At 31.5% G+C, this 26,402-nt stretch overlaps 1 protein-coding gene across 3 annotated transcripts in view; it reads left to right on the top strand.

Moving 5' to 3' along the window:
* Window positions 1-26,402, top strand: part of LOC148624949 (uncharacterized) — a 189,631-nt gene that overhangs the window by 92,319 nt on the left and 70,910 nt on the right. For all 3 annotated transcript variants that reach the window (XM_088568099.1, XM_088568098.1, XM_088568097.1), the window contains exons 67-103: window positions 611-663; window positions 1,357-1,476; window positions 1,960-2,003; window positions 2,559-2,644; window positions 3,473-3,622; window positions 5,264-5,301; window positions 6,322-6,341; window positions 6,817-6,926; window positions 8,094-8,243; window positions 8,804-8,865; window positions 10,055-10,162; window positions 10,514-10,563; window positions 11,342-11,448; window positions 11,858-12,016; window positions 12,831-12,871; window positions 13,651-13,662; window positions 14,575-14,600; window positions 15,108-15,211; window positions 15,551-15,697; window positions 16,002-16,057; window positions 16,635-16,751; window positions 17,315-17,355; window positions 17,886-17,980; window positions 18,512-18,673; window positions 19,085-19,128; window positions 19,489-19,508; window positions 20,171-20,283; window positions 21,124-21,273; window positions 21,914-21,966; window positions 22,400-22,507; window positions 23,090-23,133; window positions 23,280-23,365; window positions 23,839-23,988; window positions 24,336-24,373; window positions 24,994-25,013; window positions 25,271-25,380; window positions 25,823-25,972. In XM_088568099.1, coding sequence (XP_088424225.1) covers window positions 611-663; window positions 1,357-1,476; window positions 1,960-2,003; window positions 2,559-2,644; window positions 3,473-3,622; window positions 5,264-5,301; window positions 6,322-6,341; window positions 6,817-6,926; window positions 8,094-8,243; window positions 8,804-8,865; window positions 10,055-10,162; window positions 10,514-10,563; window positions 11,342-11,448; window positions 11,858-12,016; window positions 12,831-12,871; window positions 13,651-13,662; window positions 14,575-14,600; window positions 15,108-15,211; window positions 15,551-15,697; window positions 16,002-16,057; window positions 16,635-16,751; window positions 17,315-17,355; window positions 17,886-17,980; window positions 18,512-18,673; window positions 19,085-19,128; window positions 19,489-19,508; window positions 20,171-20,283; window positions 21,124-21,273; window positions 21,914-21,966; window positions 22,400-22,507; window positions 23,090-23,133; window positions 23,280-23,365; window positions 23,839-23,988; window positions 24,336-24,373; window positions 24,994-25,013; window positions 25,271-25,380; window positions 25,823-25,972 — 3,144 coding nt within the window. The remainder of the gene's footprint in view (window positions 1-610; window positions 664-1,356; window positions 1,477-1,959; window positions 2,004-2,558; window positions 2,645-3,472; window positions 3,623-5,263; window positions 5,302-6,321; window positions 6,342-6,816; window positions 6,927-8,093; window positions 8,244-8,803; window positions 8,866-10,054; window positions 10,163-10,513; window positions 10,564-11,341; window positions 11,449-11,857; window positions 12,017-12,830; window positions 12,872-13,650; window positions 13,663-14,574; window positions 14,601-15,107; window positions 15,212-15,550; window positions 15,698-16,001; window positions 16,058-16,634; window positions 16,752-17,314; window positions 17,356-17,885; window positions 17,981-18,511; window positions 18,674-19,084; window positions 19,129-19,488; window positions 19,509-20,170; window positions 20,284-21,123; window positions 21,274-21,913; window positions 21,967-22,399; window positions 22,508-23,089; window positions 23,134-23,279; window positions 23,366-23,838; window positions 23,989-24,335; window positions 24,374-24,993; window positions 25,014-25,270; window positions 25,381-25,822; window positions 25,973-26,402) is intronic.

The following is a 26,402-nucleotide window of genomic DNA, read 5'->3' as shown; positions in this document are numbered from 1 at the left end:
AATCAAAGCCAAAGGGTTTTTATTTAAAATAAAAACAATATTTTACATGTAAGCAATTAAAAAATAAATGAAATTGCAATTACATACTAAAAAATACTAAATGAACATACTTTAATATAACATGTAATGAGAATAGGTATTGTGTATATGTTAAAGAGACAACAACCCTACTGGGATGAAAATGTCAGCCCAAGATCACCCATTGGTTTTATTGAATGACAGGGAAACCCTCATACCACAGGGCAGGCTGCAGCTAGCCCCTAAAAATCATTATGCACAAGTACAGCTAGGGAGTTGCCCCTGTATACTCAAGTATATTTCAAACATTTAAAAATGTTAAGTAAGCTTTAATTGAGTGAGGATATAGTACTAATATCAAAATTTGGGGACAGATATTGAATTGCATAAACATAAACCTGCCTAGATCCAACTTCTTTTGGGCAGAGAGATTTGTACAGTTTATTGAGGTTTTATGTTTTTACATGCTCAGATTGCGTTGAAGTATGTATAGACTCGAGAAGATGACATGTTTTAATACTCAGGTTGTTTGTTTAAGATTTGGTTTATACAGGTTTTACTGTATTTGTATTCACAACTTTCTATTTAACAGACCCAATGGTGAAAGAAGGTGCATCTTGGCAAAGATAGAGGAAACTTCTTCAGGTATGATGGAACATTACATAAGTCCCTGTTTCGAACTGAGGCTGCAATTGAAGTTAATTTTAAAAAGGGAGCTTTAAATTTCTGAATTACTCATCACTTTAGGAGAAAGATTAAAAGGCACTTTGTTATCTCATTTTTACCATCTATAAGTATGTTTGTATTTAGGTTACATACCACTCAATCAACAAATGAGTTTTTAGAATGTATGCAAAAATAGTCCTACACAAGTTTTAGTGCACTTGTGTTATGTTGCTGTTGAAAAGTGCACATCAAATCTACACAAGTAAGCTTGTGTTTTGCAGGGAATTATATTTTCTTAATTTCTACATAAAATGGTCACTGTAACTTTCTGAATTAAATATTTTTTTATGAGTTTTCCATGAAGACCCCTTTTAGTGAAATGGAGAGGAATTCCCATTCTATTTTTAGCTCATTGTCTTCTAAGAGCCAGTGTCACACTGCACGGTAGTAAAGCCCCCTTAATATTTTCAGGGCTATTTGTGTACACATGCAGCTTTTAGGTGATGTATAGTCTTCTACAAGTTAAACTGAAGGTAATAGCTCCATAATACATTGAACTTAGTGAAATTAGCATTTGAGCCTATGGGAAGTTACATTAGTGGTTTGTAGCCTTTACCGGAGCAAAAAATATATAAAACAATGACTGAGAATTATTTTGCATATTTTTTGCAGTTGCAGCTACACCTTGTCAAACAAAACATTGTCACAGAGATGGATTCTGCTCTGTACAATCTGGTACCCAGGCTGTTTGCACATGTAAAACTGGTTCTACTGGTCCTTCATGTCAAACAGGTCAGTCAAATGCTGTAATATTCTTCAATAGATGAATTGTCCTTTTTAGTTATTGTGCTAGAAATATTGTTAGACTATTTATGAATTTCAAGAATAAATGATAATTGTTCAGTACCAATAAAATCATTTTTTCATCAAATGAAATTTTATTTTTTCAACAAAAATGGTACTTTTATGTGCCTATCTTTTGATTGAATTGTTATGGTATACAGCTGTCTGTCAGTCTGTGGGTTTATCCATCCACATTTGATACAATATCCAAAAATCTTTTTGATGGATTAAATATTATTTATGTAATATATTCGTCATTATTAAAGAATTCTCTTTTTTGATTTAACTGATTTTTCATTCCCACATTTCCCGGTTGTTGGACTTAAAAAATTTAATGTACTGGGGATGGACATGTTTGGGCACATGTTTGTCAAATCTACTTCAATCCCTTCTGGTTGTTTGGCTTTGATAACATTTCTTCTTTTTTTTTAGATTCTACAGAATCATTGATTCCATCAACAAGTGCTAATCAAGAGGTTTGTTTCTAAAGATATCATTGATGGTGTATAAATATGAGAATAATTTCAGTTTCAATTTCACTTGCAATGTGATTGATTCTTGGTGGAGCAGAACATGCTTACCCTTTTGGAGCACCAGGTGTCATTCCTTGTTTCTTATAGGAGTTGACATTTGAAGTGCTTTTGTTTTTACCATGTTTTTCTTGTTTTCCTTATCTTCACTTTTATGTTGAATTATATTTTATCCTGTTGTCTGCATTATGTATGTGGATCTTCTCTGTTTTCATGTTTTATTTTGATGTCTGTATTGATGCTTTGGGATTTTTTGCCAATATTCCACCAATAGGCTTTCAATTTTTGATTGTTTTACAATATAAAGTATATGAAGATGTATTATTTGTAATTAGATCATGTATTACAATAGTGTATTTATTCAATTATGTCTGATGTCAGTCGTAGCAGTGTAAATTGATTATAATATTGACTGATGATGATTTCATAGTTATAAGTGCGCATACTGACTTAAATATATCATCCTTAAGTATTTCCTTTGATTTATTTTTTAACTTCTAGCCTACACTTGTGGACACAGCAGTTCCAAAGGAAATAAAATGTTACAAAGACATGGAATGTCTGATCCCATTTGCTGTCAAGGGGAGGTAATTTTTTTATTCAATAAAATCATAAATTTTTAGCTCCCCTGGCCAAAGGCCAGGTGAGCTATTACCATCGTCGTCGTTAACAATTTTTCAAAACTCTTCTTCTCTGACACCACTTGACCAATTGGAACCAATTTTGGTATGAATGTATTTTGGGGTATCCTGCATAGATCTGATGTGGAGATTTTTGATCCATTGAAAAATATGGCCGCCATTACTAAAAATAGAACATAGGGGTCAGACAGTATTTTTTCGCATATATCTCCGAACCATTAGGTTTAGCCAAATTGTGAACTGGTAAACGTGTTCAGCATGATGAGATCTATCAGGTCAAATTTTCATTTTAATCTGTTAAGCCATGTTGGGAGTTATTGCCCTTTTTCAACTTTTTTTTTGCTATTTTGAATGTTATTTCTGTCAAAAATCTTCTATTCTGCCACCACTTGACCAAAAAGCATTTTGTGGTATGTACCAATAAAGAGGCAAAATAAAGAAAATATAGCAATTTGAATTTAACTAATAAACCTGCTTGACCTATTGTATATTGCCTTCAAAGTTTGATTAGGTAAAATATAGGGGCTAAGGCCTTACACACTAATGTTAACTGATTTTCCAAATGATGGTATTGGTGAAAACTATTCTGTTGGTAAGGGTTTTAGTCGGTATGTCTAATGACTAAACGTTGATTGATAAACTCATACAAAAAAACAAAATGTTACTACCAAACATTGGACTCTTTTAAGTAACATCGATGTCATCAGTTCACAACCCATCTCCAAAAAAGGTGATGTAATTTTCTTCATCAGTTTTTTCCAAATGCAATTTCAGTCAGCCAATCACTGTTGGAGATAAGGACCCAGGCCTAAATACAAATATGAAAACTGAAAGTAAGATCAGCGGTACAGGCAATGTACATGAGCATACCCTATCTGTTACACCAACCTCAGAAGGCAAAAAGTCAATCTGTGTAAAAACTATGTGAGTAAATAAAATTAAGACAAGTGTCATGCATGCTTTCTTTTCTTATACTATTTTTTATCATTAAGTTATCCTACAAGGGGTGATTTATAGTTTAACAGATCAAATGTTTTTATTTTTAATGTGTTGCACAGAATGTTTCAGATTATTGAAAAGCATTAATCTAATTGTGCAAAAAAATCAGTGGAAAGCACAAACATTTTAAGGGAGATAACTCTCATTTGCTAGCACATTCTGTTGAAACTATCAGCTCTTATGTCTTTTACTCTAAGGTTTTATAAATCACTGTCCACAGAGTAAGAAAATTCCTCAAACTATTATTCACTCTCTTATATTGCATGGTTCTTAGGGGGAAAGCTTGGTGAAAGTCTATTGAAGGGAGTTGGGGTTGTTTTTCAACAGTTTTTCTTTGTTCAGGCCTTTGGCAGCAACCATTTTATTGAAGGGGCTATGGAATTTTTCTTCTTAGACAAAATGTTTTTGCCTTTCGCAAAAACCATTTTATTTGTTTCCATGACATTTTTTCTTTAATTATACAGTTAAGGCTATAGAATTCTTAGAATAAAACCCTTTTTTTACATTGCTAGAGACAGATTATTTTTTTCTCCAAAATTTGGGAATAAACTTTTTCCCCCAAAAAAAATCCATAGCCCTCTCCTTCCAGAAAATTAAGTGGTTGCTTGAATTTAAGAATACTTTGTCACTTGTATGCCATCAGTCAGATATTGATATCTGGGAAAAATACAGGACTGTCCTAGAACTAGTTATTTTTTGGCACAAACAATTTGATTTTCTAAGGGTGGAGAATGGGACTTTTTAAAAAAATGCTAGCCCAGATTTTTGTCAACAACAAAAAAATGGTCAGCATCTGAAGTGAAGCAAGTACTATCTTTAAAAAAAGATATGTGACGCAGTAAAATTTTGTTTTCTTATAATTTTCTACATTTAATTGAGAAAACAACACATGACATGCAATTTCAATTTTTGATACATTATTTTTAAATGCCACTAAGATATTGGTATGAGACCAATCGGGAAACAGAATTGTGATCAGAGTACTTGCGTTTCCATAGAAGAGCATCTTTAAGGTCAATGGTAAAAAGTGAATCTATATGGACTGTGTCGGATAAATATTCTAGCCCACATTTTTCCCACAGGAATAGATCAATTTTACAAATGAATTTTATGGTAAAATGTATTTATGGCAAAGTGAGTAAAAAAATTCTGGCATGCATAAAAATCTCAGCCCCCACAAGAAAATCAAATGGTATATGCCTGAGGTCCTTTTGTAATCAGAATTTTTCATTAATGATCTTTTGTATAACCTATAACTAAAAATTCAAAACTTTTGAATGTCAAAGGATTAGGGATATTTTAGATTTATTTATTTCTTTCAAATTTTACTCTTTACAGTCTATTGGACTATCCAAAATATTGATGCCAGACGGTGGTGTCATCCTGATTTGAGGTCAAGTGCTCTAAACCTCATAAATGGCACCTAAATTAAGATTTATTGTCAAACAAAATATGTGTGATTTTGACATATGTATAGGTAATGAACATGTGTCCTTTGTTTATCATCTATTTAAATTTGTTCTCATGTTGGTTGATGTTGTCATGGAAACTCTCTGTTGATTTCAGTGATCCAGATCAGATGTGTTTCACTGTCGATGTTGTAGGTAAGGATACTATCATTCAACTCTATTTATCTTACATGTACAATAGAATTTTACATGTATCTGGATAAAGAAACTGTATACAGGAAAATTGCAACATATGTTGCAATATATTTTAAGCATATTGAAACATTTGTTGAATGGTGTTGAAGTATGTATAATTTTGTATATAAAACCACATCAAACCATGTGAAAATGTGATATACATACTCATAATCTTCATCTATGAAATCCTATCAGTATTAATGTTTTTCATGATATTTTATCCTGTTAGAAAATAAAGAACTTATGATGCACTTTTTTGTGATTAGACTACAGGATAAAATCTAAACAAAAACATAATAAAAACAAAAATCTCCAAAAAATGGGTTAAGTCAATTTTTTTTTTTTTTTTTTTTCTTATTTTGCACTTTTGCACAGTTCATTGCTAAATAGATAACTTCCACAATAGTAGGCATATATGTTGATTATTTTTATTGAATTCTGTCTTAACCAAAGCCAGAACAAACTAAAAACCCACCTAATCAGGATGCGTATCCAAATTCTCCTTTCTACAATTTATAAAACATGTGTAAACTTAACAGTGCCTTAACTGAACAAATTGTTTAGTTCTGAAGGAGTATGGTTTAGACAGGGCCCATTCTAATTAAACTTAGACATATAAATTGTTCCATTCAGTCACTCAATATAGGTCATTGTAGGATCTAACAATGCTTCATTCTACTTTCTGTTCTGATGATCTTTCTGACCAGCCAATCAGATTTCATCTTTCATGATTTTGAAAGTATTATAGAAAGGGAAAAACTTGAGGATTCTGAAAAGGTCATCTGAACAGAAAGTAGAATAGAGTATTGTTTGATACTACATGCAATGACTGAATGGAACAATTGATAGGTCTAATTTTGATTAGATTTGGCAGGACCTATGGTATTCAATAAATACTATTGAAAATATTAAATTACCAGTACTTGAACTATTTGTAGTCATGAGGTATATAGAAATCATTTGCATTTTATTTTCCAGACCCTCCTGTTGATACATTGGTAGAGTATACATTAACATTTGTCTCTTAGTGAACTTTATGATCAATTATTTCATTACAAAAGCAATAGTATAGTATTGTTACATTGTAGTTAGTAGTTAATGAGTGTCAGTGACATCCTACAAATGTAGATTCTCTGTCAAAACATGAATGGTTCAAAGTCTTTCTGTCAGGTGGTGGAGACATCAGTGATATAACAACATAGCATTGAAGTTATCAACAAATTCAAATGTTATTTGAGTACAAATAGCTCTGCTCCTTATAGGCACAGCCTGACTTCATGTTATTGTTCTTGTATTCACAAAAATTTAAAACTGCATTTTTTGTTTAAAATGACATACTGCAAAAACATTTGTGTTATGCCTTTTATTGTTTTTAAATGTGAAACAATTTTTGAACATAGCTTAACTTAGTAGGGTATTGAGAAATGATTACATGCAAAGACAAACTACAGACTGTATTTTTGGTCATCATAGACTGCACCAGAGTTCAATGGTACAACTCTAAGACCAGGATCAACTGTGACTTGTCAGACAGATAACCTGTGTCATCTCCAAGTCCAAACAGAGAAGAGTAATGGGAAATGGTATAATGTTTAGACCTATAAATACATTATTATTCATCATTATGCCATAAAACCTATTATGCAATCATACTGCTTCAGACTTCTACTAACTCAACTTTGCCATAATGCTGCATGAAATGAGCAAAACAAAGGTGGGGGAGAGGCCATGTGAGCTATTGCCATCACTGGGGTTCCATTGTCATCTGTTGTAGAGGACTTTTCTTTAAAAAATTTCTCCTCTGAAACCACTCAGTGGATTATCACTAGACTTGCTCACCAGCATCCTTAGGATGTCTACTTTGAAAATTGTGTGGATTATGTATATCAAGCTTAAAACATGACCACTGTTACTATTTTAGCCACAGATGTCAAGTCACAAATTTCTACATATATCTCAAGAACTATAGGAGGTGTTGAAAAATAAATGTTATTGGTCTGCTTTAGCTTGAAGAGCTTTACAAAAGTCTCCATTTGGGTTCAAGTTGTAGAACCACTGCTTGTTAGAGTAGTTGCCCTTGAAAGGTGATTAATGATGGTTTTTACAGTCTTTGCCAATATCTTGATAACTATAATAGATATTAAAAAAAATTGATGAATGAAACGTTCCTTATGATAAGGCCTACAAAAGTTGTTATTTGGTCAAAGTTGTAGGATGACGCCTTACTAGAGTTATTGCCCTTTAAATGTGAACAATGATGTTTTTTGGATTTTTTTAGCCAATAGAAAAAAACTTTCAGTTGATGAAATGATCCTTATGATAAGTCCTATAAAAGTCTATATGGATCAGGGTTGTAGGATGAATCCTTGTTATTGCTCCTGAAAGGCAAAGAAATTACATTTTGCAATTTTTAGCCAATATCTTGAAAGCTAAAATAGATAGAAATAAACTTTAATTGAAGAAAGAATCCTTGTGATAAGGCCTACAAAAGTCCTTGTTTGGTAGAAGTTTTAGGATAACTCCCTACTGGAGTTATTGTCATTGAAAGGTGAAAAAGGATCTACATAAGCTATTTGGGTTCCTGGGTGCCTCTAGTTCAAAACCGTTTTTTTTAATTTACACAATGTTTAGATATTTTTCAATCAAGCTGCTTTTAATAATTCAAATATTTGGATAGTTACTATACAGTTACTAACAAAATAGTAATAACTCAATCACTGAACTCTAAAAAACTTTTTTTGTTCATTTAGCCCAGCCATTTTAGAAACGCCATCTAAAACAACAATATCTGAAGTCCACATCTTTCCAACACAACCTGGTGACTGTAAAACTGATGTAGCTTTCAAACCACAGACCACTGAAACTGGAGAAAAGGAAATATGTGTTAAACTTAGAGCTGGGTATGATTATAAGTAATGCTGTCATTTCTCTTAGGGACTTAAAAGAGCCTCAAAGAACTCTGTATACTTTTTATACCTCTGTCCATTACAGTAACAGTCTTATTACAGTATCCTGCTGTCTGTCAGTTTTTCCAAATGTTATCACAACTAACAAAAACATATAAATGCTTGCTTAAATAGATGGATTTTGGTAATTTTTTTTCTTCAGTGTTTGTCTTCATTAAAGGCAGCTCAATTTTTTATATTTTTTTTCTTTTAGATCAGGAACTCAACATTGAAAATGAGGGGGGCAGGAATATCATATACTGAAGTGTAGCTGTGCCAAAAGTTTTTCCTAAAATATATAATGAAAATTTATTTGTTTAAAGATTCTATTGAATGATTGATTAAATGAATGAATTGTTTTTTCTAGACAGGGTTTTAATAAATGAATGGCACTGTGCAATCTAGGCTCAAATCACCTAGTTATTTTGTTTTTGATAATGTTGTGGTAAATATATTGAAACTTTGTTGAATTTAGACACCTTCATGTATTTATTCATATATATATATACACATAGGTCTGGTTCTCATACAGAGGAAAGAGAAAGATGCTTTAAAGTTCAGGTTGCAGAAAAGCAAGGTAAGTTAAGAAAAGTAGAGAAAATATTTTCATAATTGTGTGGATGTGTGTGGTCAGAATTCCAGTTATAACAAATTGTGCTTCTCTTCTTACTGACCTATTCCCTCACTCTTATGAGGTTAACTTTATAGCTGATCTGATCCAAAATACGGAATATCATTTTGCTAGATCCTTTAATCTTAGTTTCTGCTATATAAAGATGAATTATTATTGTTAAACAATCCTAGTTATGAGGATTTTATACATCGCATCTACCCCAAAGAACTTTGTAACAAAGTAAAGGATACTACAGACACTGTGAAGTCAGCCTTATATTTTGACCTACACTTAGAGATCAGTGGTGAAGGAAAACTATTGACCTAACTATACAACAGATGGGATGACTTCATTCCTTACTGTCAACTTTCCTTTCATCTGTGGCAACATCCCTTCAGCACCTGTGTATGGAGTTTTCAAGCAGAGGGCGCTTACCCTGCTGGTGTACCTAGTCCATGCTCTCAGTTTTTTAGTGGAGTCCGATTTGCTCATTTACTTTTGTTACTTTGTATGTATTATTTTGGTTATTTTTTGTTTTTTGTTGTGTTTGTCTGTTTTCCATGTCTGGTCTTTGTCCCTGGATTACATTCTTTTTACCGGTATTTCTGCTAGAGTCTTGGTTCTCTTGATGACTCTTTAAACATGTTTAAGACTACATGCCCTTTAAACCCTTACTTTTTTGGTAGGAGACACTTTCTTTTAACTCGTTCCTCCACTGGAAATGTGAGGGAGATTTCTGTAATTATGTGTAGACTTAGAAGGCAGCGTTGCATTTTTACAGCAAGTTGAAAATGATTGATAGTTAATACAAATTTTGGTAGGTTATGGAGTAATTTAAATAGAAATATGCCCTATATTATACAAATGTATCCAACTTCATTATCATGGAACACCTGCCTGATCTTTTGGACAATGTCTTTCATTACTATAGAACACCAGCCTGATTTTTTGGACATTGTCTTTCACTACCATAGAACACCTGCCTGATCTTTCGGATATTGTCTTTCACATTTTAGCATTTTTTCTATTGTTAAGTTAAATTCCTTCATTTTGTCACTAACAACTAAATATATTTAATATGAGAATATGGTGTTTTGTGTAAAGTTCTGAAAGTTTTGTTGGCAGTGTAGGGAACTTTACATATGTTTTCCAGATCCCTGTATGCCCATCTACTGTAATCATGGTGGAGAATGTCATGTGACTAACAATGTTGCCCACTGTGTCTGCCCACATGGATTCTCCGGAGCTAAATGTGAGATAGGTAAGTAATGACAGGTTTAGATTTCTGAAGTGCAGTCAAACCTCATTAATTTTAAGGGTTCTTCAAATAGAGTTTGAGAAAATATAGTTTGGAGTTGAGTTTGGTCAATTTATGTCCATTAGATTTTCTTACAAGTTTCAGTAAGTGAACTTTATTCCTGCAGGAACTAACAGCAACACTTTTTTTGGGAGTCTGAGAAATCCAAGGACATTTATATTGATTATAAAGAAGAAAACTTAGATGTTCGAGTCATCTAAGTTTCATGGTGTGAAGTTAGACTGTGTGTGTATAAATTTTCCTTGATTTGTTTTGATATTGTTTATTATATGTATTTTCATCATTTTCTTACAGAAAAGTCACTGCAAACTACAGCTGTTGATCTTACTGTGCCAGAGTTGTCTGTAAGTGCTAAGCTATATCTACATACTGTAAAATTGCTTTTGTTTTTGGGTATCAGTTTTTGTGGTTCTTAGTCTCTTGAATTCATTAATATAGCAACTGAATCTAACAAATAAATGGGAAATTTCGTTTTGTTTAGAACCAAATTTCATGGTTTGCCAATAGTTGGAAACCATGAAAGGGTCCCAACAAACAATAATTCTTTCATAGTATTTCCTTTTCTCCATGTGGACATATGCTTACCTTGTGTGCCAAGGGTTGTAGGTTAGAATTGATCTTGTCATACCTTAAAATTTGTAGTCCCTGCTTCTCTGATACATTATACATCATAAAGGAAACAGAAATAAAACTTGTTGACAACAAAGTGTCAGAGTAGACCGTTTCTTCTGTGTGTTTATACATTAAAAATCTGGGCCAGTCAGATTAGTACAAGGCTGGGTCTGTTTGATTGATCAAATGTTCTCTTGGAATGCCAATGGATTTTAACTACATTCAAATATTTTTTCTCTCTCTTGTGAATGTACCATTTTTACTAAAATGTATCAATATGAATCTTTCTCTCGCACACCTTAGGTCAAAATTTTTACATCCAGTTGTTTTGTTGCCTCATTTAAAATATGCAGAATCAAGCTGAATGATAGCATGGATATAATGTTGGCAGTCTTCAGTTCAAACAGGTTAAAAAATGAAGTGAAATTGACATCAGAAGGTGTCTGGATCGGACAGGTTTCCAGCTTTTTTCAGTGTTTAGGCTGTGTAATATTTGTTTTCCTTTTTTAGCAAGAAAAACCCCACTTTACAGATCTAGCAGTACCAAAAGTGATAAAATGTGTACAGGATGAGCCATGCCATGTTCCTCTTCATGTAACAGCTCCTTCTGGTCACATGTAAGTAGTTTCACTTCGCAATAAAAATTAATTTTCATAATTTGGTTCTTTACTATATAATTGGTCAGTTTATTATGTATTAATATATTAACACAACTGATTAGATTTTTTTCTTATTAGATTTGACCTTTTTGCTAGATAAAATAAATATAAACAAATTATACTTTTGATACTAAGGACATATTATTTGTACATTGTAATCACTATGTATTATGTTTTATACTTTTAAGTATAGCAGAAGAAAGTGAAAAACTGTGATTGCAATTAATTTTTTTTTTAATTTTAAAGTAAGTTTTATAATTTTTACAGTACTTTTTTTTGTTAGTAATTAATGGAATTCCTCAGTGTAATGTAAATCTGTATCTCTAGATCAGGAAATAACTTTTTACACTATTATTTGTCATTGTAGTCCCTCAGTGCAGTATGGTTCAGTAGATCCTGGACTAGACACACACAAACCTGTCTTGACTAATGTAAATGGAACCAAACTCTTCACTACCGACATTGTGGTTACACCACAGAAAACTGGAAACAAATCAGTCTGTGTTCAGACTGTGTCTTCTGTTGGGTAAGGCCCTTTTCTGTTCATTGTTTTTATACGCCTGTCTAAGACGGGATGTATTATGGTATACCGTTGTCCGTCCGTCTGTCAACACTTCAGACAATAACTCAAAAACACTTTCACCAACTTTTATGAAACTTTGGTGAATTGTTCATATCTATTGAAGTAAGCTCCGTTCTGATTGGTATAAATGTAAAATTTAACGTTTCCGTGTCATGAAGTTTTACTCTTTAAAAAAAGGCGGAAATGGCTAAGGAAATTTATTTGTTGAAAAATCATTGAAAACGGACCATTTGTTATAATGATCAACTAATAAATATAAAAGGTACTTGGTAACCTTGTCAGAAAAGTGTGTTTTGAACAAAATAGAAATGTATGGGTGAAAAATCAAGACAATAGACTTAGTTAAACTTGAGGTAGCCTTGATAGTTCGGAATTTTTTGTTCATTTTTTATTAACTTTTCTTTTTGGGGGAGATATTTGACAGGGCTCACAGTATTTCTAGTTGATCATATAAATTCATTAAAAGTATAAGGACAAATTAAAAGGGCAACAGGTGTATCATGAGCTTAAAGCACAGCTCTTTATTAAGGAATTCAGAGGTGTATACAATTTGTCAATTTGGTGTTTACATGTGTGAAAAACTGTCACAAAGACAATCACAAACACTTTTTCATGAAAATGTCTAAACAAAAAATACTCTTATTTGCTACATGTATTCTTTTTGATATAAAAGGAAGATTTTAAGTTTGCTGGCTTAGTTGTTCTTTAATTTAAGAATTAAATTTTAATTGCAAGATAGAATTTTATTTCTTTACAGTACCAGTGTGGATGAAATATGTTACATTATTGAAACATCAGGTGAGTTTTGGTATATCATTTTTCATAGAATGTGGAGTTGACAACACAGACCTTTATTGTAGTTAAAGTTGATTTGCAGGTTTAGAAGGTTTTAATGACAAAACAAACTGAAACTATTCACAATATAATGTTTTTATATTGAATATAGACTTGTTATTAGGTCCTTCATCACATAGTTCGGAATTACACTTTATTTCTAGTGTAACTTATCCTTGAGAAGACAGAACTTATATTTTTATTTAGTATAGAGTACTGGTAGCTTTAGACCAGACATAGTCCTGACATAAAGTATAGATAGTTTGAGACTAATTCTTAGTCAGTGTTCTAGGATTCCTATTTCCCATTACCTGGGGCAAGTGAAATTTGGGTCATGGAAAGTTATGCATGTAGTTACACTATCCCATTGCAAGTTGAAAACTTCATATGCTGTAAGGATTTTTTTGTTAGGAAAGCATTCATTGACCATGGGAAAGTTGATTTTATATGGATTTTTCCCGAGGAAACCTCAATTTCTGAAAAATCCTAGAACACTGCTAGTATAAAGTACTGTTGAACTATTTTAAACTTAGTTCTAGTAAAATGCAGGAATTGGAGACTTAGTCCTAGTATAGAATACTAGAATTGGAGACTTAGTCCTAATATAAATTACCTATAGTTAATAAGTTGGATACTTATTCATGATCATGCCTACTTCCCATACAAATCTAGATAACCATGTCATCATGGGTTACCATTCCTTTATATGTTAGCATGTCAATAATTAGCATAGCTTGTTTCAGGAACTAATTCAAGTAAGTGTAGTGTGACAGTGTGAATTATTTTGTTGAAGTATTTCTGTGTATTTTACTTTAAAACAAGATATTATTTAAATTTGGAATTATTTGGATTTTAAAGAATTAGTTAAAAAAAAATGCTCTGAAGTTATTTGTGCTGTCAAGTTAGATAACATTAGGAAGACAAAATTTGCTATCCTCTAAGTTTTAGTCATCACTAAAACCCACCTTTTTTTTCATTATAAAATTTTTTCAAGTCATTCTCTAAAATGAAAAATAATTCCAAATCGCAATGATACCTTTTTTAAATCAGATGAAGCAAAATTTGGTTTGAAACCTTTCTTTCATAACTTTTAATTTTCTTTTCGATTTGATGTAGATGGCTAATGGTGTGTTATTTATATATTCTACTAAAAAATATATTTTTATTGAATTATGAGTGTGTTTCTATTTTTTAAAAGCTAGCATTTTCTCTCCTTTCACATTAATTTAGACTGGTAATTACAAGAAAAGTTCAAATTATACTCGACTAAAAATAATATTGGATGCTTAAGTAGTGTGATATTTCTGTCCATTGAGAGATGCTTGGCATCTTCTATTATGCTATATTTAGTTAGTACAATTGTACTTTAACTCAAATGGTGGCTGAGAGACCAAGTCTTCAATAACAACTACCATACAATAACACCAACTATATTACTGTAAATTTGAAAATTATTACAAATAATGGTTATTATATAAAATTGCAATAGCTAAAATTCCAGTTATGGCATTTTTAACATGTAAGATTTTTTCTCAAAATTGTAAAAATTAATATTGCATTTTTGACTGAATTGATAAATCTTTCTTTAAAATATTTATCAATTTTCTTTCATTCTTTAACATTTATTTTTCTTCACAGTGTAGTATTATATTTATTTATTCTTTCAGCATTAAGGCCGAAGCACTTGGGGCATGTAAGTTACTATATTTAAACAAATCACAGTGAAGTCTGTCTAAGTTCGGACTGAAAGTTTTGTTCAATATAGGCAGTAAATGCATATGAATTGAAATGTAATGACTTGAAGGAGATATTGATTTAGACAGGTTTCTGTTTATTAAATGTTTTATTTAGACAGGTTTCTGGTTTATTTAATGTTTTGTTTAGACAGGTTTCTGGTTTATTTCATGTTTTATTTAGACAGGTTTCTGGTTTATTTAATGTTTTATTCAGACAGGTTTCTCGGTATTTTATATTTAAATGTTCTGTTCAAAGTTTGATTTTGTTTTCAAATGACGCTGTAGCTTTTGCTAGCCCATTTTTAATGTTTTCTCAGTTAACAAACAAGCAGAAATAAAAATGTTTATTTTTCACTCAGTTTTTGTTGGGAAAGATTTACAAATGAATTAGTATAGTCGTACCACTTCTATTTCATAACCTACATAAAAATACACAGCATTGTTTGATTTTTTATGTTTTCCAGCCAAAATATTCAGTACCAACTTTAACAGATACATCAGTGCTACAGTGTGAGATAGGACAAGTTTGTCACATACCTCTTACTTACCAGGGATCTGGACAGAATTGGTATGATTACATCATGCATTATTAATTTGATTCTAATTCTGACACTGATATCCAGCTTTTTGAGGCATTGCCTGCAAGACACATGTATTTTTGGAAAAGAAAACTCTTTTAGTCTGAAGAATGATGAAAATTCTGTTTTTTTTTTTCGTTTTTTTTTTGCAAATGATATATTACAATATGAATTACCTTTTACAATGAGCATATTTACATTGTTGTATGTTTGCATTGGGTAGGACTGAAATTTTAAACATAAATGTATGGCATTCAAGAATGTTTACTGGAGAAAAATATGTATAATACAGAATGTATCTCTCAAAGTGAGAAATCTTATTTATTCAGTGAGCCAGTAGAAGAGTATCCCTCCCACAAACCAGGTGTACATGTATTCAAACCACCAGTCCAGCCTAATATAAACAAAACATGTACTACTTATGTGGGTTATACACCAACCACCAAAGGTCCAGTAGAACTGTGTTTCAAACCAGGGTATGTGTATTATCTTTTTATTTTAGCACTGCTCTATGTAAGGGCAAGAGATCATAAGGGTAAAATTTGTTGTAGGTACATTTTGTATTGATGCTGCAATGATATTTTCTATGATATTGTGTTTTATTAGTTATGACTAATTTTATACTTTTCAAGAAATGGACCACAGACCAATTCAGTGAACTCAGTAGCAAGTGCATGTAAAAAAGCATGATCTTTATTTTGGAACATGTTCCAAACATTTTTAAGAAGTACTACTTTGATCATTTTTAGTATATTTTTCATCTTGCTTCTTTCTTTCAAGGTCTTCAGGAGAAAAGAGATGTTATAAAATTGTTGGGAGCCAAACAGGAAACAAATGTAAGTCAGGAAACTGTCCATAGTACTTTAAAAACATTATATTTAAGGTTTTTAATACTTAAAATTCAAAAATAATTCTGATGTTTTCAATTGTGTAATATCTGAGTTGCTCATTTGCTTTTGTTACTTTGTATGATTTTAGTTACCTTATGTTCTTTGTTGTGTGTGTCTGTTTTCCATGTCTGGTCTTTGTCCCTGGATTACATTCTTTTGATTACCGCTATAACCATGGTTCCCTTGATTACTCTATCACAATGATGAATGTATGGATCAATTCAAGATATTGATTGAATTTTGTTTATTTTGTTACACAAAAATCTGATATGTGTTAAATAAAACTGCTGGTAGTCAAATTTACTTACAGTCAAGGTTTGAAATATTTGGTGTCCAAAAATTGAAATGAGCTAGTTGTTATTATATTAAGGAAGAAATTAAAAGTACCCTGAACAGTTATGGTAGTATTGTTTATTATAGTACTTTATAAGAAGAATTCTAGATAATTAACAAAAGTCTGGTCCTCTGAAAAGGGCAAAAGTTGAAAAATTTTCTTACCACCCAAGATCTGATTGTTCTACAGATTCAGCTCCTTGTCAACATCTGCATTGTAAGAATAATGGAGTGTGTGTCACTGACCAAAAAGAAATGGCCAAGTGTGTTTGTAAACAGGGGTCATCAGGAAAGGACTGTGGTCAAGGTATTTATTAGTAAAATTTGATGTGAGCTATTGTCATCACTTTGAGTCTGTTGTTGTCTGTTATTATAGTCATCCATCATTAACTTTTCTGTCAAAACTTTCTCATCTGAAACTGTTTTGTGGATTATTACCAAAAACTATAAGAGATAATGCAAAATAAAAGGGACTTTTTAGAAGAAGACAATTTATGAAATCCCTCACTATAGTTATAAATAAATTCAAAGCTATGTAAACCAAATACTGTACTAAAAGAACAAATCCTTTAGTCCCAGAGGAGTTAAATTCACAGTAAAAGTTTGAATGTAAGATATTTTTAGAGAAGTTGTAGAAAAATAATTGCTTATTGATATGTGGTAAAAGAAAAATATAGAGAATGTAGTGTTCTATCTAGCATTTTTCTCAACTTTAGCCAAGTTAACACCTGTACTAGTGAAAAATGAAGGGGAGACAACTCTATGGTGTATCTGTTATTGAAATATTAATGCATTTCCTCAGACAACATCTCAACTGATGATTTGAAAAAAATAATTTTAATTAATTTACTGTGTATCATTTTATTATAGATTCAAGCAACTTTATTACAGACAGACCAAAAAGAACCAAAGTAAGTCTGTTTTATGGAAACCTTTTATAACTCTTACCTCAAAAACATTTTACAATAATGAGTATCACATTTTTTGGACTATAAATAATTATTTTATCAGCAAGTTGTCAGCTTTCACTGATCATCCCTTTCAATTTTTGTTAGGATTTTTCAAGGAAATTGTTTATATACAATTCATTTAGATGACGAAAGTATGCATAACTGACCCTCAACTTGTTTGTTTTTTTTTTCACTGATTTGATAAAATATGGGTAATTGACTTATTCTTCTCACTTGGACATAAACAATAAAGTAATTTATGTAGAAGTAAGAATATTGATATTTCAGATTAAAAGACCAGATTTCAAAACTTGTTTAGGTTGTGAAAGAGTTCTTACTTTTATTATTGTTTAGTTCCTTTCGCATTTTTCCATGAAAATTATTAGATCATGGTGAATTCAAATATCATGGTTTGAGCCACTTTTTTTGTTGATTACAAAAAGTGGTACTGCAAGAACAATAGTTTATTCTTTGTTCTTTTCTGATTTCAGCCTGCCTTTATAGACTTAGTACTGCCACAGAATGTTACATGTTACAAAGGAGAATCCTGTACATTACCATTTGTTGTTACTGGCAACGGCACGAGGTATTTATTGGTTGCATGTTGATCGAGAATTTTTACATTGAAGTTAATTCTTCATATGGTAGGACTTCAAGAAAGTGGTAACATCTGATGGTTGGGAAAATATATCAGATAAGTTATTCCCTGCAATTGAATTTACAGTTTATAATTCTGCTCTCCTCATTTATATTCTGTTAGATGAATTGAAAAAATGATCACTGGTACTTTTTCTAGCTAGAATTAGGAAATATCTAAATAGATTTTTAATTCTCAGAGCTATGTTTGTGTACCTAGTATTTTCTTTGAAATGCTTTTTTATAGGCATGCATAAAAGGGAACCTCTCAAAATTAATCATCATCTTAAGTTCCTTCAAATAAATTTCCTTGGATTTTGACCTGTGTAAACCTAGCACCTGTCTATACCAAACAAATACTTAAGTCAAGTCCTTGAAGGGTTCATTTAATACAAGTATCACAGTATAGTATTATGGTATCTCTAAGTATATATTTAACATTACAAAAGTAAAGCTTTACCTCATCTATATATTATTCAAGCACACCATCAGTAACATTAGGAGCAGTTGACTCAGATTTGCATGCCACTGGACCACTTCCACCTACTAAAATACCCAATACAAACTCTCACTCCACTGAAGTTATGGTGAACCCCACATCAACAGGGGAGAAAATGGCTTGTGTACAGACTACAGAGACAGGGTAGGTCTTTAATGTGGTATCTTGCTTTATTCTGTACTGCAGAGGAAGCATTTTTATCTATAAGTTATTAGCTATATAAGATTGTACTTCAACTCATACAGCATTTTAAAATAAATACTTGAAAAGTTTTGAGTCTTCTTAACTGGCTCACGACATATTTTTTGCCAAGTATAGTGAATATTTAGCAATTTTATGGATTTTTTTAGGCTTATTTATGATGTATTGTGTAAATGAAAGAAAAGTTCAATTTAAAAACTTAAAAAAATATATTCATTGAGGTTTTGCCAAAACATAGCTATGGTGAATACCACACTCTCAAATCTGTCTTAAGTTTCAGTAAGGAAATTAACATATTCATATTCACTGAAGTAGGTTGATGAATCATTTCTATTTTATTGTTATCTATTCTAGGTTTCCAGACAAAGATGAAATTTGTATTAACATACATATCACTGGTAAGCATATGTAACCAGAGAACATAATTTACCTCAAAATTATACTGTAGCCACTGACGCTCAAACCCTAGAACACTCAGTATCAGGCCTGTGCATAGAATGGTGAATTCTCTGAAACAAATGTGATAGATAGAACTGGTCATTGTTGTGTCTGCTTTCTAGAGAGCTTTAAAGTAATTTCTGGAGAAAAAACAAAAATTTTGATACAAAATAGTGCTTTGTTTTCATGGCATTTTCTTGATAATTTTAAAGTAGTGATGTATGGTAATCAACTGCTCACAAAAAAATTCAGTTTTGCAAAACATTAAGTTGTCCGGGTTTTTTTAACATATAATTTTCAGATGCTATATTTTTTTTCAGATCCCCCTGCTCCTGTAACTGTGAGTTTATTTGTATGATTATAAATTTTGGACTCAAACAAAAATTGCTTTTTTGAACATAAGTCATGAAAATGAATATTTTCTGAATTTGGCTATCTGTATAATGATATACAATCATACTTGTCTTAACCAAACCATGACTGAAACCTGTTTAAATTATTCATATTATGAACAGTCTTCATCTTTGTTACTCAGTACTTTATCCATTCATAAGACCAAACACCTTCCTGAATTAAGCACAATTATTAAAATGTTGGGTTTAGACAAGTGTTACTATTAATAAGAAACAAACAATACTCAAAGAATGAAAAGGAAAAAAATTATAAATATCTCAGAAAAAATAATGAAGTGTCTGTTAATTATTTCCTAAAAAGTATGAACTAAGGTCAAAGTGCACCAGTCAGCACACCTTATTTGGATATATGTTTGGCTATAAAGAAATTTTCTTTTTTTTTAAACTTTATGGCACATGACATTTAATTTGATTTGATATTTACCTACTTTGATGAACCTTAATGGACTAGGAAAAGGATTTAGGTCTCATCCTTAACCAAATTACATTTTTCTTGGAAGTCCCTTATGCAAAATGTAGGTATTTCATGATACAGAGAGAAGTTTTTACTATCCTCAATTATTCTATGGTTTTCTCTTTTTATCAACAGATAAATCCAAAGTTTACAGATAAGACCTTCAAACCTGGCTGTACCCTCCATTGTAAGGTGGGCCAGGATTGTCATCTTCCCATGGAGACCACTACAGATCAGGATGGGAAATGGTTAGCTATATTGTTTAATTTGATACTAACATCTGATGTCTTACCCATAAAATGTCAGTAAATTCAGTTTTAGGTTAGGGAGGAAGGTTTTGTGAAGAATATTTTCCTTTCTCAACCTTGAAGAGGTTAGCAACAAAATGTGTGCTAATAATGAATCATATCACATCAAAGAACTTCTTAATACATCTTTCCCAGAAAGTTATCAGTACCTTCCCCATGGAGGGAATGATAGATTGCAAATAACCCTTAACCAATACTAATGCAATCCATTTTTTCTATGCAAATGTGTTCAGACACTTTCTTTACATTTTTCAAGTCTGCTAAATGAAACTTGTCTGGTAGTTTTGACATTAGATGTATGTAATGTAAAGAAGTTTTGAAATCCGCAAACTTACCATCATTTTGACTACCAGTACATCACAGGCAAATATTTTTCACGTGAAATTCATGTTAATCGAGCTTCACATGAAATTCATATGAAATTCACATGAAATTAACATGATTTCATGTGAAATTCACTAAACACGAATTTCGTGTAAACATTTCATGTGAATTTCATGTGAAGGCTCCATTCACCTGAATTTCACAGGAACTCTGTCACTTAATTTATTTACTCAACTCAGGTGAAAATCATGTGAAATAATTTTGCCTGTGATATGTTCATAATGAAACAAAATCAATACATCCTGAACACATTAAAACTGATATCATGGTACTTGATGACATGGAAATGTACAATCTGGAGGTAATTTAATGTATTTTGTAAAGTTAACAATTGTAGAAGTCTTTCAGTTTTCAATTAGTCTGTCAGTCTTATATGGTCTTCCAATCAAATTTCAGTCCATCATTGTCTAAGGAGAATTCGACCATACAAGACATTCACCCTCTTGGAACTGAACAGAATTTAACAGAATGTAAGACAGATTTTGTCCTACATCCGTCTGAGACTGAGACAGGACAGCAGACTGTTTGTGTACAGATAAATGTCAGGTGAGAAGAGAAAACAGTTCTTGAAAGGCAATGTACCTTTAACAATGTAAGGATGAATTTTTAACTCTTATTTTGAGTCACTTATGGTTTTCTAGCTAATTAAGTATTGGAAGGTGAACTGTATTTTTATGTTAGGGAATCCAGTCTTAACTATATGGCATCCTATTTTTTGACTCAAGGGTTCAAAGTAGTGCCGGTCTAAGTTATGGGATTCAGGACCATTTAAATTTTCTTTACTTAAGTCCTAGACCTACCAATTACTCTTATTGAAGATCAACTATTCCCTTTATTCTTGTGGACCTTCCATTTATGATACAAAAAAGTCCAGAACCACTGCAGCTCCTTTCTGTTCACTTGGGACCAAGTTTAACCTACTCAGGGTTTTATAGTTTAAGTTGCAAGTCTTTTGTAATTACCTTTTAAGTACACAGTATACTTTTCATGCATTATATTTTATCAAGTTAGTGTTGATTATTACATGTATTAATAACTCTGAAACTCTAGAAGATTGAAAATCAAAGCATGCAAGATGATTAATATTCAAACTCAATTATTTTTTGTTGTATATGATATAAATCATGACCTCACTTTAGACTCATTCACTAATTCTTAATTTAGATTATATGGTTCTCTGTTTCAGCCCATCAGAAGACCCCAGATGTTACAAGTTAAACATTACTGAAGATAAACAATGTAGGTACTTCAGAATGCAGTTATTAAGTATTCTTCAGATTGATTAACTGTTGTGCTGTAAATTTAAAAAAAAACAAAGGCAAATGCAGGCTAGGCACACACTTCTGTTTTTTTTTTTTTGAAAAATTAGTTGAAATGAAAGTTAATCACTGAAGCATGATGGTGTACACCCCTGTTTGGTCAGCTATCAAGCATGGCCTCTTCAATTCCTATATCTGCCTGTGTTAAACTTTTTTAAAAGTATAGATCCTTTGACATTTTTTCTTGAAACTGTTGAATATAAAAGGATGAGAAAGTATTTTTCAATTGCACAATAAGAAAAGTTCTTTTATTCATATGAGCCCAATCTGAATTACATAAAAAAAATATAATATAATTGATTTTTTCCTTGTCCAATGTTGAAATCTATCAATTAGAATTTTATGTATTGAAGCACCATGCTATAAGACCCCATGCTTCAGAGGAGGACACTGTACTGAAACAGGAAACCAGGCTATCTGTACCTGTCCACTAGGGTCTTCTGGTCCTAGGTGTAAAACAGGTAGGGTTTAACATAAATTTCTTCAGGTATTGGTAAAAATGTTAGAGTCTTGTATGGAATTTTTTATTTCTCTTTTTTTTTTTTAATTTGAAGATTTGTCACTCCTATGTGATTTTTTTTCTTTTGAAGATAATCAACTTGCCGCAATTTTTTATTATGATATCTATTTTTTGCAGTATAATCACAGGTTTTAGTAATGAGAGAGTAGTAAAAATGAATGGGAGATTTATATATATTGTGCACTACTTTGATAGATTTTTCCCCTATTTTCAATCAAGATCTCTCTTAGAATAATTTAAACTTGTCTTTGAAGTTGTTTCCATTATTGAATGATTCAAAAAGAGTAGCAAATGTTTTTTTAATCCAACAAATTTCTATTATTGTGTATGTTATTTTAACAAGAAACTTTTGAATTTTATGTAAAAATTAATGGGATCAATTTTTTTTTATATTTTAAAAATCATCATCTTCTACCAATGGTTTGTCATATACTATTATTTAAATTTGATGACTTAGTTACATATTTAATGTGATGTTCTATAAATTGTATTTCATTTATCAATATTTTTTGTCTATTTTCAGATTCAACCAATTCTTCAATACCAGTCGCTAGCACATCACAAGAGGTTTGTAGATTTGTATAATCCAAATAAAACTGATCTCCATATTATTTTTAGGGATTGATTTCATTAGAAGATATTTTTGAGATTTTTTTTTATTGTTTTCAAGAATTCTTTTACCTGATGGATTGCATTTTTTTTTACATTTTCAGCCCAAGTTTGTGGACACTATTGTACCGAAGGAAATTAAATGCTATGTTCACAAAGAATGTCTTGTTCCATTATCAGTTAAAGGGAGGTAAGCTGATGTGTAAATAATGTTCTCTAATTTTTTTTCACATTTCTTGACTGTTGTGAAGAAATAGTTCTCATCTCTAGAGAGATTAGGGTTATCAGGGGCTGATTGGTCAAAATAAAAGGGGGCGATTGGTTGTTGTGTGATTGATCGCATTGTTTATTAAATTTCATTGGTCAAAAGCAATGTTGTGACATTTCTAATTTTATTCTTCTGTAATCACAGTTGACTACATAGACTGACACTAGCTATAGAACTTTTGACATGACACAGATGCCGAATGACTCTTAAGTTTTCATTTTGGATGAAACAGATTCTACAACTTTAGCTCGTCAATTATATAATTTCTCAAATCTCAAGAAATATCTATAACTAACTCACTATCGTTCTATATATCTTATGAGTAACTAGAATGAATCGCTTGAATTAATCTGTAATTTAATAATTGAGTTAATTATAACAAAACTAACTTCCAGCCAAACACCAACAGTTGGAGAAACTGACAGTTCTCTCAGTCCAAAGATAAACCAAGGACCAAAGATTAATTCTACAGATGGTGTCTATCAACATACTTTGTCCATTACACCACAGTCCAAGGGCAGGAAACCTGTCTGTGTTAAAGCACGGTGATTGTTCATTTACATGTTCATACAATGAATTGATCGATAAGGGTTGCATTTCATTTGAGAGAAAATTTAATTTTGATTTTACTGCATGTACATATAAAACATGTTTCAGTTATTTTTATGACAATCTAGTCATATTTTGTCTAAATAAAGGAAGCAAAGTCTTTAATTTGTGCAGTGCACCCTGCCACAAGGTGAGTCTGTATCAATAAAAAACAAGAATTTGCAAGAAACATAATACTAAATTTATAAAGATAGTGACCCGTCTTTCATTTTGTATAACATATACCTTTGAATTGCTGTAAATTCAAAAATCCAGAATATTTACTGTCCACTGACTATTACAGGGAACCAGAACAGATGTGTTTTACAGTTGATGTTGTAGGTAGGTATACCTGTAAAATAAAACTTCAGTTATTACTCCTCCCATGGATTTTTATTATGTCATGGACCCCTTGTGGTTTTAATTTTTTATATTTCGTAGACCCCTTGTGGTTTTCATTTTTTATTTTGTGGACCCCTTGTGGTTTTCATTTTTTTATGTCATGGACCCCTGGTGGTTTTCATTTTTTTTATGTCTTGGACCCCTTGTAGTTTTGATTTTTTTATGTCATGGACCTCTGGTGGTTTTGATTTTTTTTTTATGTCATGGACCACTTGTGGTTTTGATTTTTTTTTTATGTCATTGACCACTTGTGGTTTTGATTTTTTTTTATGTCATGGACCACTTGTGGTTTTGATTTTTTTTTTATGTCATGGACCACTTGTGGTTTTTCTTTAAATCAGAAATTTGAACTTGTTATGTTGTGTGCCATATGATTTATTGTTAAGAGAATTTCGTTCAGATATAAAGTGTTGGTAATGACATACTGAAATTGAATTTTCATAGATAACTTTTAAATTTCTGATTATCATATACCTCAATCTATAAACATCTCAAAAAATATATATATAAATATATATATATATATTGTTGCAGTTTAATATTTAAATTTATTTTTTCAGAGCCACCAACGGACACATCGGTAAGTATAAATATGAAATTTAAACCTTTACCAGTAAAGCATAGTACTAAAGTTCCTAATGTGTTGTCTTGTTTTTGTTGTTTCTATTAAGATTGGTATCTTATTTGATTTTATTAAAGATTTTTTTGTGGGTTATTTGATATAACGATACTGTGACCTGTAAAAGTTAATTTGAATATAAGCTTTTGTACCCATGCAGTCTACATCTAAATCATTATTTCAATGTTTTTCTTTCAATATTATTCTGTGTTTGTCAGACTGTTCCCAAGTTTACTGGTGCAACCCTTGGCCCAGAATCAACAGTCTACTGTCAGACGGAGACACTATGCCATCTACCAATTGAAACTGAAACTAAAAATGGAAAATGGTATGTACATTTATGTATTCAATTACTTTACAAGGAGTTATGCCCCATTGAACTTATAATGGAATAAAAGTCTTTTATTGAAACTATCATTGCTCCACAAGTTAAAACAAGTTGTCATTTAGGACACAATTTAAAGGAGTTTGTATCAATCGGAAATTCCAATAAGATTTTTTTACTTAGAACTATACCCCTTGATGGGCAAATTTTCATGAAATTTGTGGATATTAAATTCCCTTTAAGAAGTTAGCATATTGACAGAAAATTTTTATCTGATTATTTTACTAATGGTAATATTCTTTTGAACTTAGAGTGTCCCAAAATCTTCTAACTTAACGATTGCTTTTCAATGATTATCTTTTAATGAGTTTTTGCATCCTTCCCAAACAATATGCAGGTGTGTGTGAATGCTGCTATTTTTTGTGTGTAAATAATTCATTTTTAGTCCTGAGATCTTAGAAAGTGGAGGTAAAACAACAATATCTGATGTCCACATCTTCCCAACAAAACCTGGTGATTGTAAAACTGATGTAGCCTTCAAACCTAAGACCACTGAAACTGGAGAGAAAATGCTGTGTGTTCACTTGAAATCTGGGTAAGTAGAGAAATTCTGTACTATTTTTAAGGTTCAATTATTTGAAAACAAAATATGTCTTCAATGGCCTATTAATACTCTGCCTATTAAAACTCTGCCTATTGATACTCTGCCTACTAATACTCTGTCTATTGATACTCTGCCTACTAATACTCTGCCTACTAATACTCTGTCTATTGATACTCTGCCTACTAATACTCTGCCTACTAATACTCTGTCTATTGATACTCTGCCTATTGATACTCTGCCTACTAATACTCTGTCTATTGATACTCTGCCTATTAATACTCTGCCTATTGATACTCTGCCTACTAATACTCTGCCTATTAAAACTCTGCCTATTGATACTCTGCCTACTAATACTCTGCCTACTAATACTCTGCCTACTAATACTCTGTCTATTGATACTCTGCCTATTAATACTCTGCCT

Source organism: Perna viridis, chromosome 2, assembly GCF_037379345.1.
Source record: "Perna viridis isolate PV_CMFRI_1.1 ecotype Kerala chromosome 2, ASM3737934v1, whole genome shotgun sequence".
NCBI classification, from domain to species: Eukaryota; Metazoa; Mollusca; class Bivalvia; order Mytilida; family Mytilidae; genus Perna; species Perna viridis.
Note: the sequence above shows the minus strand (reverse complement) of the source record. Positions and strands in the feature narration are given on the sequence as shown.